An 18,207-nucleotide genomic window follows, 5' to 3' on the forward strand; every position below is an offset into this window, starting at 1 on the left:
ATCTCCTGGGTAAGCTGGTAAATTCCTCCAGGCACTTGGGAATTTGATCCAGGACAAGCTCGAACATCCAAACATCCGTATAGCAGAAGGGCAAGATGTTTTCTTTCTTTTGTTTTAATTTCAAAGTTACAAAATGAAGTGTTTGGCACAGTTCTGGAATGCAGGTACCCAATAGTTCTAACAATACTGTGTAAAATGTTTCTTTTTATGTTTAAAATAAAGAACCTTTTTGATTAAGTTTGTGCTGTGGGTCTGGATGTTTGCGCTATGGGAGTTCCCTCCTTGTGCCTTGCACATATGCAGACGCTATTGTTACTGCCAGGTTGTCAAATGTAAACCTTCCAGTCCTGTTCCCAGCACTGCTTGCCCTGCAAAATAAGCATCGGTCCTTTTACAGTAAGTTTAAAATATTTGCCTACATTTGTATGACGAATTGGGGAACTTAATTGTTTTCTGAATCGACCCTGTTCCTACCCCATTGTAAGTCAATATTTTCGTTGCCAGAGCGGAAGGGACAGATTTTCTAAATAAGATGGTTTTGGCCTCGTTTCTTCCAAGCGGCTGCTTGTGATGATAACACAAATGCTGCTTGTCATCTATGAGTTCCAGGCAAGCAACTCTGCGCTGAACGTTGTACCTAATATGAAGCAAAGTCTTTTTCCACAGGTTATTGCAGTGGGCTTCATCTTTAACACCTCGGCCAGCCCCCTTGAACTTGGAAAAATAGGTATCTCAAGAACGAAGTTTATCTGACCTACTGGAGACATGTGTTTTAGAAGAATGGGAACCTGCAAGTACATGTTTCTTACCATGAGCTGTAAAGGAAAGGCCAGCTTATCTCAGATGTGAGAATTAGGTGTGGCAAGAGTGTACAGTATTGGCCAGGCTGGTAAGAGAAATGAGGCAATAGCAGCTCCCTCTAGTGATAGGACAGGAAGGGAGGGAGGAAACCACAGCAGGTAGCTGTAGTCATTAATTCAACCAAGACATGGATGACGTTTCGAGGTTTTTGTAACATTCACTCTCACAGAGACTTTTTGTGAAAACAGTTCCAGGATGGATTTTTTTTTTTTTTTTTTCTCGTTGAGTGTATAACACCTGTCTTTGCATAAGAATAGCCAATGGGTTATGGAAAGGATCCGATCCACTTTTTACATATGTTTTATGTTATCCAATCCACTCTTTATATCTATATATGTTTTATATCCCTGCTCAGGCTTCTAGTCTTCAGCCATGCTGCTTTTCTGCCACGTGAATCCTGCAGTCTCATACCAAGGTTCCTGGCATGTTATCTGCAAAGTATCTCCCTGAAGCCATCTCTCCTATTAGCTGCACTAATAGTGAGTGACCAGTCTTCTTGAAGTATTTACTTGGAGCAAAACCATTGCAATAAGGTGAGTCTTTCAGCAATGAAAGGATAACGTATGTGTCTTTCTACTTTTGGTGTTTGTCCTTCTCACCGCTCCCCTCAGCCACCACAGCCCAGAAATGTCTGTCTCTGATGTTTCAGGGAGAGCCCCTTCAGAAGCTGAGCTCTTAGTTCTCAGCCTGGAAGTTTGTTTTCTTTAGAAGAAAGATGTTTAAGGTTCTTTTGAAGTTGAAGGCTTTGCCTGTAGCCTTTCAGCAGGTGCATGCTGAGGTGTCCTTGCCTGGTGCCATTATCTTTTCTTCCTGTCTTCAGCTCCCTGCATTCATCCAGGAATGTCTTTTGTTAGTCACTATTCATCCAGGAATGTCTTTTGTTAGTCACTATTCATCTCCTTCCTTGACCTGATTGTATGCACTATTAACAAGATGGCTCTCGGGACCTGTGGGCATGGCATTGCTGTGTTTAAACCCTCCCTTACCTTCTGTGGATGGCAGCACCATGTCCTCCAAGTGTTGCGACTTCCCACCCAACTGAGCCCATGTTGAGAGATGTTCTCTGAGTCTGTGGGGGTAACTGGGGAGGCACTGCAGGGTCTCTTGTGTGGAAGGTGTCAGTTAAAAGTGAGGTGATAGCTGCTGTGTTGCAGTACTGGGAGCACTGTTTATTAAGCCCTGGGCAGCAATGGCAGCATTGAAGGAGGAGTTGTTTTCAGGGTGAGACTTGCAATCCACGCACAAAGAGGTGACGTCTAGTACACACACTTATAACCCTTCCTAATGCCTCTATTTAACCAAAGCTGTATGCCTTGGAGGTTTTCCTTGGAGCTGGATGTAGCTCCTCCCTTCTGCTTGAAGGAAAAAATGTTTGGCTAAGCATAAATATAATCCAGTCTTTCTGTGACATCCTCCTTTAGCGCGAATGGAGGATACCAGCAGCAGCAGCATCGATGTTGCCACGTTGTGTTCTCTTAGGGTGTTTGTGCAGCAATGAGAGCAAGATGGGGTAGACAGCATGTTGCTGTCCAGAATGCTTTACACAAACTGATGCCTAGGAAGGTGAGAAGGTGACATATAGGAGCAGAGCATCTATTATTTTGCTGGGAGCTTCTGTCTGGTAGCTAAAACATCTAGACTACTAGCATGCTTATGCTACATTTTAAGTCTGGCAACCCATCAGGCCTCAAAATGAATTCCTTTGGACACTTGTCCATGTACTTAGAGAGAAGCTTCATATTCATGGATGGAGGTTGCTTGAAGTGCTTCAGGAGGAACAGAAGTCAGCAGTTCTGCACTTTCAAAAAGAGCAGCTCTGGCTCTGCTATTGGACCTTGTGAACTTGCTGCTTTTCCCATGGTCTTAGAGGAATAAGTGAGAGGGTAGCTGAGTTCTACCAATATAGCAGAGACTTGATGCTAGGTGAGCTGTACATGTTCTGCCATTGCTACCTTGCTTCCTCACTTGAGGTAGGATTTTCCCAAGCAGCCCTTGTGCTGCTCTGTGGGACCCGCAGTCTCTCTCCATTCAAGCCAGAGCTGCCTGCCTGTGGCTCCCAGGTGCCGTGCTCAGTGTTGCAGGGTCAGGGCAGGGGAAAATCCATCCACTCTTAGATTTGCAGGCTGCCATCAGTGAGAGGCATGTGCTTCTTTAGGAGCTGTGGAGCCCCTGTGCCCCCCTCTAAGACAGGGGAACGCACCTTTTGTACACCCTCCAGCCAGGCCTGCTAGCAGAACAGCTCCCTGCTGCAGCAAGTTTTGGCAACTGGAATTTATAATTTTTCCCAGCTTATATGTATTTAACAATTGGCTGCAGCAATGGCTGTTTAATTCCCTTGCTAACATTTCCAGGGCAGCCATTTAATTTTTTTTAAACCCTCTTGCTTCTGCAAATCCTGTAATCAAATCCAAGCTCTGTCAATCTAATTAGTTTTGAAGCACAGCATCTCCATAACTTAGAGACCTAAATAAGCAGCTTAATATTAAAACCTAGCTTCTCTCCCCACTCGTTATACCGCTCTGTATTCCCCAGGAGAAGTTCCCACTTAACAACAGCCTGCTGCGAATGCTCTCCCTGCTCCCCTCTTAACCCCCCTCTTCTCTTCCCTGTCCTCTGCCCTCCCCGTGTCCACTGGGAACAAAAAGAACCAGGCACGAGCCTCTGCTGCTCTGCTTCAAACAGTCTTTCATGCTGCTGCTTGCATAGAAAATGCTGATGCTGCTTCGAGTGCCATCACGGAGAGGTTTGGAGTAGTGCTGAGCCAGAGAGGGGGCTGCTCCTGTCAACTGTACGATGACAGGACTGTGTCCTGAACGTGATGCAGAAGGGGGATGCTGGGGTTTGCAGAGAGCAGGCTGTGCTGCCTCAGAGCAAAATCGCACGGCCAGAGGAGCACAGCCTCTCCATGCAGGAAGGGGCAGCTACCGAGTGGTACCTCTTTGCCACAGCTCCTTCCCTTAGTGCTTCAGGAAGCTGCTGGGGGAGAGCTGAATTAGCATCCTTGCTGCAAGCGTCCCTCGGGTGCCTGGTTCCCAGCAGCACATCGTCCCCCTAAGGTTGCTTAAGGTTGCCCAGATGTCAGGGCACCTGGAGAGCTGCAGAGGTGCTACTGTGGAGGCAGAAAACTGCAGTGCTTTGGTGCCAAGGAGGAAAGGCCGCCTGTGGGAGGCAACAGGCACTGGACGAAGGGCTGGGTGAGGTGCTGCAGCAGCACCTTGTCACCTCCTCCTTTGGTCAGGTATTTTTGATGATTGTCACTTAGAGGGACAGCTGGCTCTGTCTTAGCAGATGGTGTGGCCCCACAGAGCAAACCAGCTGGTGCTGAGGCCCTGGTGACCACTTTGCTGTGCCTCAGGGGTTTTCCTTCAGATGAGTGTGTCAGTGGCTGGAACTGTATTTCTGCAGGTTTTTGGTGTCTCTGTGGTGCCCTGGCCAATTTTGTTCTTGCTTAACTTTTTACAGTAGAAATGGCATGAGTGAGAGCAACCCTTAGCTCAACAAAAAACAAGTTGTGAGTGCTCTCCTCCTAGGCCAACCCTTGTTGAGAAAAGCCAGAGCCCTAGAAAGCTGCAGTTGCAGAGGATTGATGTTAGTCTGCTTTTCAGCCTGTTCTGCTCTTAGATTTCAATAGGTTGTTGTGTTGTGTCGTTCATTCCCCACCCCAAAAAGGAGGTTTGTTTCAGTTCCTATACCAAAGAAAATGTCTCTTTTTAGGTGCAAAACCATCCAAGCAGCCTTTCTGTGCTAAAACTGCTGTGGGTTTTGCTCATGAAAACCTTGCCTTTGCTGTACATTAGAGCCACATCCAGCTGGAGTGTGAGATGTGAGTGGCAGCAGCAGTCCTGCTGTCCTTCTGGACATCAGCCACTCCTGATGTCCCACTGCCATCAGGAGTGGCTGTGACTTCTGCACTTTTGCTGGACTTCCCTTGCTTTTGTGGCTGTCTGGGAGCTGGTGGTGTGGTTCGGTGGTGTGGCAGGGTGGAGATCTTTATCCGCCACCATCACGCTCGTCTCTGCAAGCTGTCTGTGTAGCTCCCAGCAAAGCGAGCCTGGCTGCATCAAGAACCGGTGGATTTGGGCGTTTGTGCTCCGTCAGGAGGGCTCTGCCCACGGGAGGGATGGCGGATGAGCTGGCGGCCTTGGGGAAGCCAGCTGGCTCCTGCTCCCTAACTGGGGGATGCAACCAGCTGCCTTTGATGTCTGAGCTGGACTGAGAAAAACTGATGGCAGACTTCAAAGTCTGTTGTGCCAGCTCCCCTGATTATCTGAAGGCTTGTAGCGCGTCCCCCAGGACTGCCGGATTATCCTGGCTAATGTTGCGCTGTGCCCTGAGTCCCCCAGCTCTGCCTGGCTCCAGCCTCGCTTTCAAGGCTGTCCCCTCCTTGGTCACCCTGGGGATGTGGCAATGGCATTTCTGGGCTGGGGAAGCAGGGCACATCCCCTGAGAGCTGCAAAGCAAAGGCAAGAGGTGTCAGCTCCTTCACTATCAATGGCTTCCCCCGTAGCATCTCTGCCCTGCTGCAGGAGCGATCCTGCCATTCCCCCAGGACCCCAACAGCGTGTGAGGGGGGTGTCTGGTCAGAAGTAAGCTGTCTGTGAGGCTTCACAGTCCCCAAGGACACTGCTGACAGGCCCTTTCAGGTCGAATCTGACTTCATCCTGGCTGTTCTGGGCTCTGTACAACTTTCCACGCTGCATTTTTGGTGTTTTTCCAGAAGGCTTTGTCCCGAAGTGGTAGAGCGGCATCCCAAAAGGACGGGTGCGCTGAGAGGTGGCCCTGCCACACAAGGCGAGGACTCTCTGTGCTCCCCAGTAAGTGGTATTTCCCCATCAGTTTCCCTCCTGTGTCCTCTCTGAGAAAATAGGGCTATGGGATCTCTCTTCCCATGCCTGACTGATGAGGTTTCTGCTGTCAGTGCATCCCTGTAAAGGATTCTCTGCTGCTCCTCCTTCACCATGCTAAACGGCCCTGCTGGGTGCTTGGTTGTGCAGGAGGGAGCAAGGAAGTTTTATACTGTGCAGTCCTGGGCAGAGGGAGCTGTCGTTTTCCTCCGCAGAGCATCATCATTGCCAGTGATGGGGCTGGGCAAGGCAATCCTATTCTCCCCGGTTTCTCCACTGTGAATGCAAGGAGCGGTTCATGCGTCATTTAGCATTTTGCAGGCTTGGCATCAAACTGTCCCCGTGTGTGTGTTTATCTGCACGCTGACGGCAGGCAGCTCACTGAGGTTGAACTCCAACACTTTCCCTTTTCTCTGCCACTGTGGCAGAGGTGCTTTTCCCTCCACCGAAGGGATCCCTCCATCAGGATCATCCCCGGGGCACCTCTGGGTTGCTCTTGGAGAGCAAACCTCACCCCAGCCCCTGAGGCAGGAGGCAGCAATGGTTTCAGCCCTGTGTTGCACCCCAAAAGAGCTGCTGCTCCTCCACTCCCTTCCATTGGTAGTGAGTGGCAGGGGACAGGTGAGATCCTGATCCAGAACCTCTCTGTCTCCCCGGGCTGGATGTGGCTTTCTGGGGAGCTGTGCGGTGCTAACGGAGCTGCGTGCGCAGGCTAACAGGCAGTCAGAGCTGATAAAGGCACCAGCCTTGCAACGAGGAGTCTGTGCATCTGTCTTCTGGCCCTGCAGGCTGTCATGTGAATCCATTTATTAAATGGGGCAAGGGGGGGACCTTGTGTTTGTTTTGGTTCATTACATGAATCTTGTTCCCTCCGGGAGTCCAGCGGGATCAAGCAAAAGGGCTTGTTTTATGGCTACTTCTTGCTTGCGAATCCCTGAGCCAATTTAGCCATTCAGCCGATGCCCCAGCAGGCTGGCGGGAGCAGCACAGCTCGGGAGTCAGCGCTTCACGCCGCCCTCCTCCCTGCCAAAACCAAACCAACCCTTTCAGAGAGTGCCTCCACTGCAAGTCAGAGATGCACATGTGGTGGGATGCAGCCACAGCGCCTGCCTCCAGTGCTGAGGCCAGCATCCTCCTGGCATTGCTGCTGTCATCAGAGTGCTGCTGGTCCGGGGGTCCCCGTGGCCTGTGTGGGCCATCCTGGCCCCCAACTCAAGGGAGAGGGCAAGCACTTTGCCTCGCTGCATGCTGCATGCTGTGTGTGAGCTGCTGCAGAACAGAGAAGTCACAGCTGGTGGCCTGGGCAGCATCCTGCCCCATATGGCATGGGGCCAGCTGTCACCTTGGAGAGGTGCACCACATTGATGTCACGTTCTGCTCCCTGACTTCTCCCCGCCTTTTTTCTAAGCAGAGGAAACCGCCGCCGGAGGCTGGCAGCTTCCTCCCAGCTGCTTTCAAAATTGTGGGGTGGCTGTCACCATTACCCATGAGGGCTTTTCACCGCCTCTGTACGAGAGGACTCCAGCAGAGCTCATTCCCATGGGGCTGGCGTGGCGCAGGGTGGCTGCTCTCCTCCTCGTCCTCTTTCTCCTCCTGGGTGAGTGCCCTGCAGGGGCTTTCAGCGGCAGGCGAGTGGGAAGTAAGGCTGGTGGGAACCCCGCAGAAGCTAGATGTACGGGCTGCCTCCCCGGGGCTGCTTTGCCTCCCTAAATGGGGGGACAGGATGCTCCAGGTGGGTGGCTGCGCAAAGCGACTTGCTCAGGCTGTAGGGTAAGGACGGCCCCCGTGATGCTCCGGCTCTGTGGCTGTGGCAAGGGTCCAGTGGAGCGTGCTCCTTTTGGTGCTGTGGGCTGATGCCAGATGCTGGCAAGATTTCAGTGAGAAGATGTGCAAGCCCGTGTTGCATGGCTGTTGGGGGTGGGGGGGGAGGGTGTGTTACTTTGCCCCCCCAAGTCTTGGGATGGAGTTTCTGAAGCATTCTTAGGCTGTGCCACCACCAGCTTTCTTCCTTGGTCTGGTCTCCTCACTGGTTTCTGTCTTGGTGCTCGTGTCCCTTGTGCGTTTTGCTCAGCACCAGTCCAGAGTGAGCATCACACCTGGGAACTGCATGGGATGGGAAGGTGTGCAAGTGGCTGTTGACTCCCCTGAAGCAAATTTACAAGTCTGTTGATAAAGGGCTTGTTCTTACAAATTCAAGGGCACCAGAATTCCTGGGGCTTTGTGCTTCACAGAATAAGACCGTGCTATAACTCACTTCAGTACTACACTACAAACCCCTGCACACCCACATCCATCGCCCTTTTGGGTGCCTCCAGTAGCATCCATGCAAACTCCTGCATGATGACTCTGCCAACAGGTGTGGGTGCTGGCCAGCGGGTGGTGACTGTCCAAAAGGGACCCCTTTACCGAGTGAGGGGGTCCCACGTCACGCTGTGGTGCAAGGTGAGCGGCTACCAGGGCCCGGCCGAGCAGAACTTCCAGTGGTCCATCTACATGCCCTCGGCCCCCGAGCGTGAGGTGCAGATCGTCAGCATGGCCGACCCCTCCTTCCCCTACGCCATCTACACGCAGCGGGTGCACAGTCAGGAGATCTACGTGGAGCGGGTGCAGGGGGACGCCGTCCTGCTGCACATCAAGGAGCTGCAGGACCAGGATGCTGGGGAGTACGAGTGCCACACGCCCAACACTGACGAGAGGTACTTCGGGAGCTACAGCGCCAAGACGAACCTCTCAGGTGGGTCCCCAAGGGCAGCCTCGCTCCATGCTAGATGGTGCTGATTTGGGCTTTTCCACTTCCATTTTCCATTCTCCTACTGATACCGTCAAGATGATGTTAGAGCTCCCAAGGAGGATGTGCTGTTCTGTGTGCAGAGTGACACCAGGGCACACGTGGGTCTACAGCCTGTAGGGATGCAGGTGGGTTTCCCACTGCAGATGGTGAGATGTGCTTATCTTCAGGTCTATGGCACATTCCTGCTGTGGGAATGCTATCCTAACCCTGAGTGGTCAAGGTTGGGATGCCCAGAGGGTACCTCAGCAGGTTGCTCTGGCCATTGCCCCCCAGACAGGGCAAGGGATGGGAGAAGGTCCCATAGCTGTCAGACCCCTCAGGGCTTGGCTGTGGTTATTGTAGTGACCAACAGGATGCCCATAGAGGCCAAGAAATGCTTTTCCCCCTGACCGGCTTCTCTCTGTGCTTCTCCCTTTGTGCCCAGTGATCCCGGACACCCTCTCGGTTTCCATGGGGTCCCAGGTCCTCACCCAGGCAGAGGGGGACACAGTGGAGCTCACCTGTGAGGTGTCCAAGACCACGGCCCAGCACACACACCTCTCTGTCGGCTGGTACCGCCTTCAGGGAGCAGGGGAGCACCAAGCCGAGGAGATCCTCACCCTCTCCAAGGACTTCGTCTTGAGGCCGGGGCCATCTTACACACAGAGGTTTCTGTCGGGGAACGTGCGGCTGGACAAGGTTGGGGACACCACCTACAAGCTCTCCATCGTGGCAGTGGAGCCCTCTGACCAGGGGCAGCTGTACTGCGAGGCAGCCGAGTGGATTGAGGACCCTGATGAGACGTGGAAGGACATCTCCCGTGGGCAGACAGAGAAGACGGTGCTGGCGGTCACGAGCCAGGGTAAGGCCCTTGGGTCCTGCTCCTTGGTGCACCACGGGCCCTATAGCAGTGGCCATGGCAGCGCTGTGTCGCAAAGCTTCTCTGCTCACACGCCTGCCTCTGCCACTACATACATGGTGTGAAGGGGCTGTGGGTCAGGCTTTGAGCCCCACTGCTAGGTGGGGACCAGAGGATGTCTCGTTCCCCTGGTGGGTTGTGGCATGGCTCAAATAACATGGCTGCAGGTGCCAGTGCCATGCCACCATGTTAGAAGTAGGGAAACCTTGTGGAAGTGCAGTATCTGTGCTGTGGTGGCTGCTGAGGGTAGAGGGGAGGTGCCGCAAGGCCGCCATGGTGCTCACGTCAGAGCAGGCGGTGCTGCTGAGGAGAGGTGGCCATGGCACAGCCCCTCAGCAGGAGCAGCCCAGCAGTGCGGCACTGCCGCCCCCACCGCGGCCGAGCAGGCCAACGGTTTCTATAAACGTTCCAGCAAATATTTGGGAATGCCGAACATATCTGCAGCCACTGGGATTCCTGCTCGCGTGCTGTTTATGAAGTGGTGTTTAAATTCGGAGGGCAATGTGCTTTCCATAAAGTGCTTCAGCCCCACCAGCAGCAGCTGCTGAGGTGCTCTGTTTTGCCTCCAAACCTCAGCACGAAGCCATGCCCTTCGTGTGGGACGGGGGAGCACCGCTAAGCTGCAGAGCCCCACTGTGCCTCTTTCTGGTTTAAGGGGGCTGCAGACCATCTCTCTGTGGTGAACGTTTTCCATTCCCATCACTCTTCTAACAAAAAAGGAAACATTTTGATAGTGAACCCCCTCTTGTTTCTCTCTGTGCAGCCACTGCTGTACTCTCTTGACTTGTGTTTGCCCGCAGACCGTGACCTCCATGTGGGCATCACCGCCTCCAAGAGCACCCTTTCTGAAGGGGACATCTTGCAGCTCAACTGCACACTGGGAGCCCAGAGGAGCGGCAGCAGGTACTTCCAAGTGGCTTGGTTCCTCGACGGCGTGGAAGTGGCCAGGCTTGGCCCCTGCGGGTTGTTGGCTTGGAAGAAGGAATACGAGGAGAGAGCCGGGCTGGGGCAGCTCCGAGCGTTCAAGCAAAGCAGCTCAGTTTACGTCCTCGTTGTCTATGGTGTGGGGCCGAAGGACAGCGGTGCCTACCACTGCTCTGCTTCAGAGGTGAAGGCACCTGGAGATGTTCAGAGCATCCAGACCAACCTGTCATCAGCCGTCACAGTTGATGTGAAGCCCATAGGTCAGTCAGTCCTCGTGGCTCTTCTGGGTAAAACCTACAGTGATCCCTGGGTTGGGGAACACGGTGAGTCTGGCCTCACCTTGGCAGGGACAACGTAGCTGCTGCTTACAGCAAGAGTGTGAATGTGCCAGTTTTCAGTAGGAGATAATGGGAAGAGCATTTGCCCTGGCAAATGTCAGTGTGACAGATGCAGCAGCTGCCAACAAAAGGTGTATGTCTTTAGCCTGGTCTCTTTGAGATCAGATTTGGGGTGAATAGGTGGAGTTGTTGGGTCCTTGGAGGTTGGATCCTTGGCACAAAAAGCTGTGGGTAGCCCCTGTTGCTTCTCCTGGGGACCAGGGGGTGACCTAGCGGAGCAGCTAATGACAGGGAAGGGGCAGCAGGGTTTGCTGTCATTTACAACAGGGTGCCGATTTGGGGGAGGACTTATGAGAAACTGCTCCAAGAAGAACATGTAGGGGATTCTTGGTCTCCATGTCATGCTAGACAAGGACTGTTCTGGCATAGCAGGACCTGCCTTTGAGGCTCTTTTTCTTAGATGTCCTTTACGATGCGCCCCTGGTGCTGGCACCTGACTGCTTTTCCTGGGTACTCAGGGCTGCCCAAGCTTCACGGAGGCTTGGGAGTGGTGGACGAGGGGACAGGACAGGACCTGTGGCTGGGGCTAGAAGAACAAATTGCAGCTCAGGAGAGGGGAGATGGGAAGGAGGTTTCATCGTGATGATGAGGTTTGCAAAGTGAAAATGGGGCTAGGGGCTGGCATGGGGCAGGGGTGGTGGGTGGTAGCAGGGAGGACTTCTGCCCCAACACTGATGGCTCCCATCCTCTTGAGCAGGTCTTGGTCTGCAAGCCACGCTGATAAGCCGGACGGCCACCGTCAGATACACCCAGAGCTTTGAGCTCATTTGCAAAGTGAGCGCCAGCAGCCTCATCGAGGAGGTGCTGCTCTCCGTGGGGTGGTTCTTCCAGCCCAACCCACCCGATGGCAGCTACCAGGAGCTGGTGCGGGTCCTTCCCAATGGCACTGTGTCCTGGGGGCCAGCGCAGGTCAACTTCCAGGGCAAAGCCCAGCTGGAGAAGGTGGACGCCTCCTCCCGGCTGCGCATCCATGGTGCGGTGTCCGGCCACGCGGGGACGTACCAGTGTGAGGTGGGGCTCTGGAGGACCCCACGGGGGCAGCCCACTGCCTCTGCCACCTCCAACGCCGTGGGGATACAGGTCATCCCTCCAGGTGAGTGGTGCTGCGGGTGCTCCTTCTGCAGCTCCTTCAAACCCATCGGTAGTAACCAGAGCAGCTGGGACCGCTGATGCTGGGCTGTCCTCAGCTGAGTCACTTCTTAGGGTGCACAAGGCAGTGTGGCCCCTCCTGTTTCCTCCTTTGGATTTTAGGGATCTTTGGAGGCTGTGGGGACAGTAAATTGCTGGTGTGGATGTGCAGTAGTAGTGTAAGTGGCATGAAGATGAGCAAGTGTGATCATAGATCATCCACACAGAGTGGACAGCAAGACAAGATGACATTTGGCTCCAAATGTATTGCAGCCATTACTGGATACTGTGATGCTGGGAGGCGGAGACCCATGTTGCAGGAGGTGGCTGCTGGCTCTAGCACTGCCTCTCAATGAAAGGCAGCACAAGCCATGAAGGATATTTAGGAGGTGCAGAGTAATTCTGGAGAGGAAGCCTGCTTGAGCAGCAATGGGATGAGGCTAGGCTGTGGAAAGTAGAGCTGCAAATCACGAAAATTGCCAGCCTGTTCCTTTGTGCATAAAATCTCTTGCTTGGAGCCTGCAGAGATACTCGAGTTCATGACTTCTGCTTCAGTGTTTTATTTACCACTGGGTGTTGGTGGGTGCTGCAGGGGGTTAAATGCTGCTCGTGTCCAGCCTGGTGGCTCCAGGTGGGACAGAGCTGCGTGAAAGGTCACAGCAGGAGGGGGGAACAAGGACAGATCCTCTCCACTTCTGACTTCTTGGACAGTTCAGCATCAGACCCTTGGCAGGGCTCACACTGGGTCCCTGCATGAAGCTCCTGGATGTCAGCAGGTTGAACTGTGTTCTGAGCAGCTGAAGTTAAGAGCCTGCTTTCTTCCAGTGGCCGCAGGATCACAGCATGGCTGGGGTTGGCAGGGACCTCTGGAGGTCATCTGGTCCAGTCCCCTGCTCAAGCAGGGACACCAAGAGCAGGTTGCCCAGGCCTGTGTCCTAGTGACTTTTGAAAATCTCTGAGGAGGGAGATTGTGCCCTCCTCTGAAGATGTGCATGTCCTTAGAGCAAGGCTGGGTGCCCTTTTAAGTTCTGAAAAAGGCAAGTGCATTGGAAGACAACTTCTTGCATCTGCTTCTGAAGTGTGCTCAAGTCTGCCTGCTCCATGTGTGTATGTGACAAGCTTGAACAGCTTCCCAATTAGGGTCATTGCCTTCCCCTCTTCTGCTTCTTGCCCTCCCCATTTCCTCCAGAGCAGCGGGAGTGTCAAAGGCCAGCAGATGGGATGTTTTGCCTTGGCTGGCCTCAAGAGAGGCAGTGATGGTGTCTGAAGTGATCTGCTTGCTTGTTTTGGATGGGTGCCTGAGGAACAGGGAGAAGGAGGTTTTACAGGAGGTAGTCACCTGTGACCTGCAGGAGCTGGGAGCTTCAGAAGGACCTGTTTGTGGCCTTTCCATTGCTCAGGGAGTAGGAAAGGTGCTGTGGTGGGAAGGGGCTGCTTGTCGTGGAGCTGAATGACCACCAGGTATAATCACGGAGGACACTCAGGATCATGGTGTGTGGTTTCAGGTTAACCACCACCACAAACGGATGATGGCTGTTGGCAAAACCCACAGAGGCTCCACAGTCTCTCTGAGATGAGGCTGCTGTTGTCCACCAGCTCCACAGCCATGGGCTGGGCTTGTCACTTACCTGCGGGCCTGGTGATGGGAGCGGGAGGCTGGCACATTCACTGCAGAGACGGGCTTTGCCTTGGAGCCCCAGCACCACAGCAGCCTCAGTTTCCCTGTTCCTGCCTCTTTCACACTTCAAAAATGTGTGGATTTGCTCATTCTCCCTTTAGCCTCCTACCCTTAGCCCACCTGCTCCAGCATCCACGCTGAGCATCCTCAGCCTCCCACCTCTCATGGCAGTCCAGGCCAGCCTGACCGGCAGCTGCAGCCTCCGGGGATTACTTTGTTCCTCCGTTTCAGAAAGCAAGCTTCAAGTCGCTACGAAGGAGAGCTCCGTGGAGGTTGCTGGAGGTGCCGACGCGAGCATCGAGTGCAGGATTTTGTTCTCCCAGAACAACACTCAGCTGGCCGTCACCTGGTACTTCCTACCTCCTCCTCCAGCAGCTGCCACCCCCCTGCAGATCCTGCGGGCCGGCTACAGCGGCCTGCTGGAGTACGGGGCCGAGTTCAGCTCCCCTGCGCAGAGGTCTCGGTTCCTGAGCCAGCGGGTGTCCAGCGAGGCTTTCCAGCTGCGGATCCTCTCGGCCAGCCCCAGGGACCAGGGCGGGTACCGCTGCCTGGTGCAGGAGTGGCACTGGCTGGGGGACGGCTGGCACAGCCTCGGAGAGGGGCAGTCGGGGAGGACCTCGCTGCAGCTCCGGCTGCCCGGTGAGCTGGGGTGCCCCTGGGGGAGGCTGGGGTGTCCGCAGCAGGGCTTCGGAGAAGCAGTGGTTCCTGTGCGGGGCTGTTTTGGGGTTGTTTGCTCTGTTGAGTGGGCCTCTCAGGGGGAAGTAGGGAATTAGGAGGATTTACTGCATTCTCCTGAACCAATCAAGCTGGTATTTTTGCCTCCAGCAGCAGAGGTCTAACGCTTCACAACAAAGTGAGCCATGGCTCTTGCTTTCCCTTCTGACGCATGGTGTGCTCAGTCAGTGGTGCAGTGCTGGGAACACAGAAGCAGCGTCTTCCTGGTGCTCCTCAGCATCCTGAAGCAAGACACAAAGCTTTCTCTGTCCTAAACAGGGCTCAAGGGCTTAGCTCTGCTCTCACCCTGGGGTGCAGGGCAGTGGGTTCCTTCCTTTTTTGGCCCCACCTGGCTGATGGGTTTCAGCCCTAAATAAACTGGATCAGAGGATTCCGGCTTCCTGAACAGCTTTTGGTGCAAAGGATGCCTTATCTCTTACTGGGAGGGAAGGGTTACAGCAGAGGGTGGGGGATAAAGGGGAAAAAACACCTGAGAGAAAGTAAATCACCTGGTGTCCTGTGGAGGCTTTCCCACCCGGCCATCCAAATCCCCTGTGTGTTTCTCCAGAAGATTCCTGGAGGCGGGGGAGCGTCTCTGTAGCAGCGTGCAATGCCCTGAGAGCCCTTTCTGCTTGCCTCCCTCCCCAGAGAGCGAGCTGCACCTGGAGCAAGCCAACCACAGCATCTCGGCGAGGGAGGGCGAGGAGGTGACGCTGGGCTGCCTGCTGCGGGACACCCACGTGCCCACCACCCACCTCTCTGCCACCTGGTTTCGCGGGGAGGAGGGCGGCCGCCCCAGGGCCCTGCTCACGCTGCACCATGATGGCTCCATCGAGTACCCCCAGGAGGGGCTGGCGGGGAGGCTGCAGCTCCGCCGCCCCACCGCCGGCGACTTCAGCCTGACGCTGGGCGGCGTGGAGATGGGCGACACCGGGCTGTATCACTGCCAGCTGCAGGAGTGGCAGCAGCGGGGCAAGGGGGAGTGGGCGCTGCAGGCCTGGGCAAGCTCAGGGTACACCCAGCTCACCGCCATCCCCAGAGGTAAGTGCCCTGTGGGCAGGGGCTGCTTGCCCTTAGCTTTTTGGGGTGGGAGGACTTGCAAAGGAGCTCATCTGGCTGGATGCTGGGGAGGCTGAGCTGCACTGGGATGCAGGGCAGGAGGAGAGCAATTTGAGGGGTTTGTGTAGGGGGCCTGCTGAGGTTCTGGCCCTGACCATCTGCCAGGGCTGAGCCCCGGGTTCCTTGTTTTGTAAATGGTAGAGGTGGAGGTCAAGTGAGGTGCAAAGAGTAAGATGTGGTCCACAGCATGGTACTATTGACTTCCAAGGGAGCTCTCCCGTCTGCTCCCTTGCATTGCTGGATTGTAGGCCCTCTGCAGGATCGTGTGCCCAAAACCCTGCTCTTAATCCAACCACTTGGGGCAGAATTCTCCCCCCCCCCTTCTTTTTTTTAGGGGAAAAAGAAATCTTGTAGTAATTTTTCTGGCATCTCCAGTGAGGCCTTTAAAAACCACCACTGTCCTCTTGGGGTGTATGCCTGGTGCAGAAATGAGCTGGATTCTGCAGACAGAAGTTTAAATAAATAAAAAGAAAGGTTTCAGTCAGGCATGCAAAGTGTTTTTAGGGAGGTAACTGGAAGGGAAAAAGTACTTGTGTTGGGGAAGAAGGAGGCTCGGATGACCTGCGTGGAGGAAAAAATACGAACTGTGAAATCAGACATGTACGCAGCTGAGCTGGGGTGTATCAAGGCCAGTCCTGGTGCCTACAGGGAGTTATTGTTTCTGCAGCAAGTACCAGCACCCACCGAGGTGGAAGGGCTTGAGGTGGGCCCCGTGGTGCTCCCTTGTGCTTGCTCCTAGCACAGGCATGTACAGAGCCTGCTCACAAGACTGCGCACCTACAGCAGAGCTAATCTGGATTTAACTGCACCGCAAGGGACTGACAGAGCTCCCTCCCTCTGCTGTTAAGTTCCTGCCATTGTCCTTCACGGCTCCCTATAACACACCAATTTCTCCTTCATCATCCCCCCACCCACCCCGATCTCTTGCTGTACTTGTTACTGGTGAAGAAACAATTGCTAGAATTGCTCAGTAACTGCTGGAAAATTCTCCTCCAATTTTGTTATTGGTGTTTTTGCCAAGTGGTTTTCATGGCTTTCACAAAATATGAGAGATTAGCTGGATACTTTTTCCTTTTTCTCTCTCTCTCTCTCTCTTTTTTTTTTTTTTTTTTTTGTTTGTTTTGCTTCTCCAGTGATGCAGGCATCTTGAAAATGTCCCTCTGGCTCACAGGTTTCAGAGAGGAGGTTGTCTGAGGGTTTCCAAAGGGAAATACAAGTACACCCATAACCAGGGGCAGCTCCAGCTCTAACTGACCGTGCTCAGCATGGTTCTGCAGGGCAAGCACAAAGCATTCATGTACTGGTATTGGGTAAAGAGGAACTGAGGAACAACACTGAGATGAATGAAGGAGATCTAAGCAAGCTGGCACAGCCCTTCATGGTAGGCCACATGCATCTGAGGTCGGTCTGTGGAGCTGGAAGCTGTGTGTCAAGAGTGGATTGTAATGGTCGGGATTAATGTGTGAATATGAGGAGCTCAGGACAAAACCAGACAGGCTAGCATGGGGTTGATCTTCAGAGGACCCAAAGGGTCTACCAGCAGTACAGGTGGCCTTCACCTTGACCAGGGAGTTCTTCTGTTAGAGGTGCCGAGGACAGGACTGGGTCAGTAGCTGCCTGAAGCTCAGCACAGCTGAAACAGGACAGCAGAGTGGCAGGAGCAAGAAGGGGTAGGTGTCTGGGGAGTGTGGGGTGGGGAGGGACAGGGAACTTCTAGGTCTCATTCCTTTGGTTTCCTCTTGTCCCTCCTTGTTCTGGTGCACCCTCTGGCAGACCTCTGCCTCTCACTGGTGTCAGGCAGGAGCAAGAGGGTGGTGGATACATGACTTTTCCTTACTGAGACCAGTCTGGAACAGGTTAACTGGAGAGCCTTGTGCTCCTGGTGGGATGCTTCAGCTGAGAGTGAGACAGGGCCCTATCTGACCTCGCAAAGCAAGAAATTCAGACAAATTACCTAGATTGTCTCCAGTTCTTCTCAGGTAGCCTTGAAAATATTGTAAAAATTGGTAGATGTTGAAGATTGAGGGAAGAGTGATAAAAAAGTAACTTATAGAAACAGTAGGAGAGGAAATTCAAACTAGCTTGAGGGACTCACTTTTTTGTTTCTTTTTCCTCCAGAGGCAACTGTTTTGTCTACGATCTGTTCGTCTCCACCATTGCTGAACTTCATCCTATTCTTACCTCTGATTCTGATCCTTCTCCTGGCCATTGCTGGCTTCTGCTGGTGCTTCATCTCCAGGAAAAGCAAAAAGGGCTACATCAAAGGAGAAGAGCTGATGGAACTGAAAGGGACTGGAGGAGTCAAGCAAACTTAGCTGGCCTGAAATGGCAGATGCAACTGGAAGGAGAAGAACTGGACACCTGAGGAGGGAGAACTGAGTACATGAAGAGGGCCTTTTTTTGTTTTTGCTTTACCATAGCTCATGCAATGAATACCTGAAATTGTGTTTACTTTCAGTGGAGTGAGGCAGCTTTGAGTTACTAAGCAAATAAGGTTTTTGTAACAGGCATTCCTCTGTTGGGTTTGGAACCCACCCATTTGACAATCAGTTCATTGTTGGTTATTTGAAGTCCTTGCAGTATGCATGTCCGAACAGTCCCAGTGGGGTTGTTATCACCCCTCAGGTATAAAGGGAAAAAAACAGTTCCTTTTGTACTGGGACACAAAGGTAACAAGTTGCTGCTCATTTTAAGGTGACTTGACAAAATCTGTGCAGTGTGCAAGCTGAAAAACATAGGCAGAGCTGGAAATGGAGTGCTCATGTCCCATTTAAAACATTGCTCTTGCCTTTGCCCATCCCTTGCTGGGGAAGCACTCAGACACTGCTGTCCGCTCGTTTTGAGAGATCCTG

The 18,207-nt window shown here is 53.4% G+C and overlaps 1 protein-coding gene across 1 annotated transcript; it reads left to right on the forward strand.

Moving 5' to 3' along the window:
• Nucleotides 1–7,244: 7,244 nt before the first annotated feature.
• On the forward strand, nucleotides 7,245–17,944 carry LOC116501273 (immunoglobulin superfamily member 2-like). Its single transcript, XM_032206795.1, has 8 exons — nucleotides 7,245–7,302; nucleotides 8,062–8,439; nucleotides 8,921–9,337; nucleotides 10,195–10,578; nucleotides 11,414–11,809; nucleotides 13,754–14,161; nucleotides 14,885–15,277; nucleotides 17,474–17,944. Exons 1-8 carry the CDS (start codon nucleotides 7,245–7,247, stop codon nucleotides 17,668–17,670), a joined length of 2,631 nt encoding a protein of 876 aa, XP_032062686.1. The 3' UTR covers nucleotides 17,671–17,944.
• Nucleotides 17,945–18,207: the final 263 nt, after the last annotated feature.

Source organism: Aythya fuligula, chromosome 1, assembly GCF_009819795.1.
Source record: "Aythya fuligula isolate bAytFul2 chromosome 1, bAytFul2.pri, whole genome shotgun sequence".
Classification (NCBI taxonomy): Eukaryota; Metazoa; Chordata; class Aves; order Anseriformes; family Anatidae; genus Aythya; species Aythya fuligula.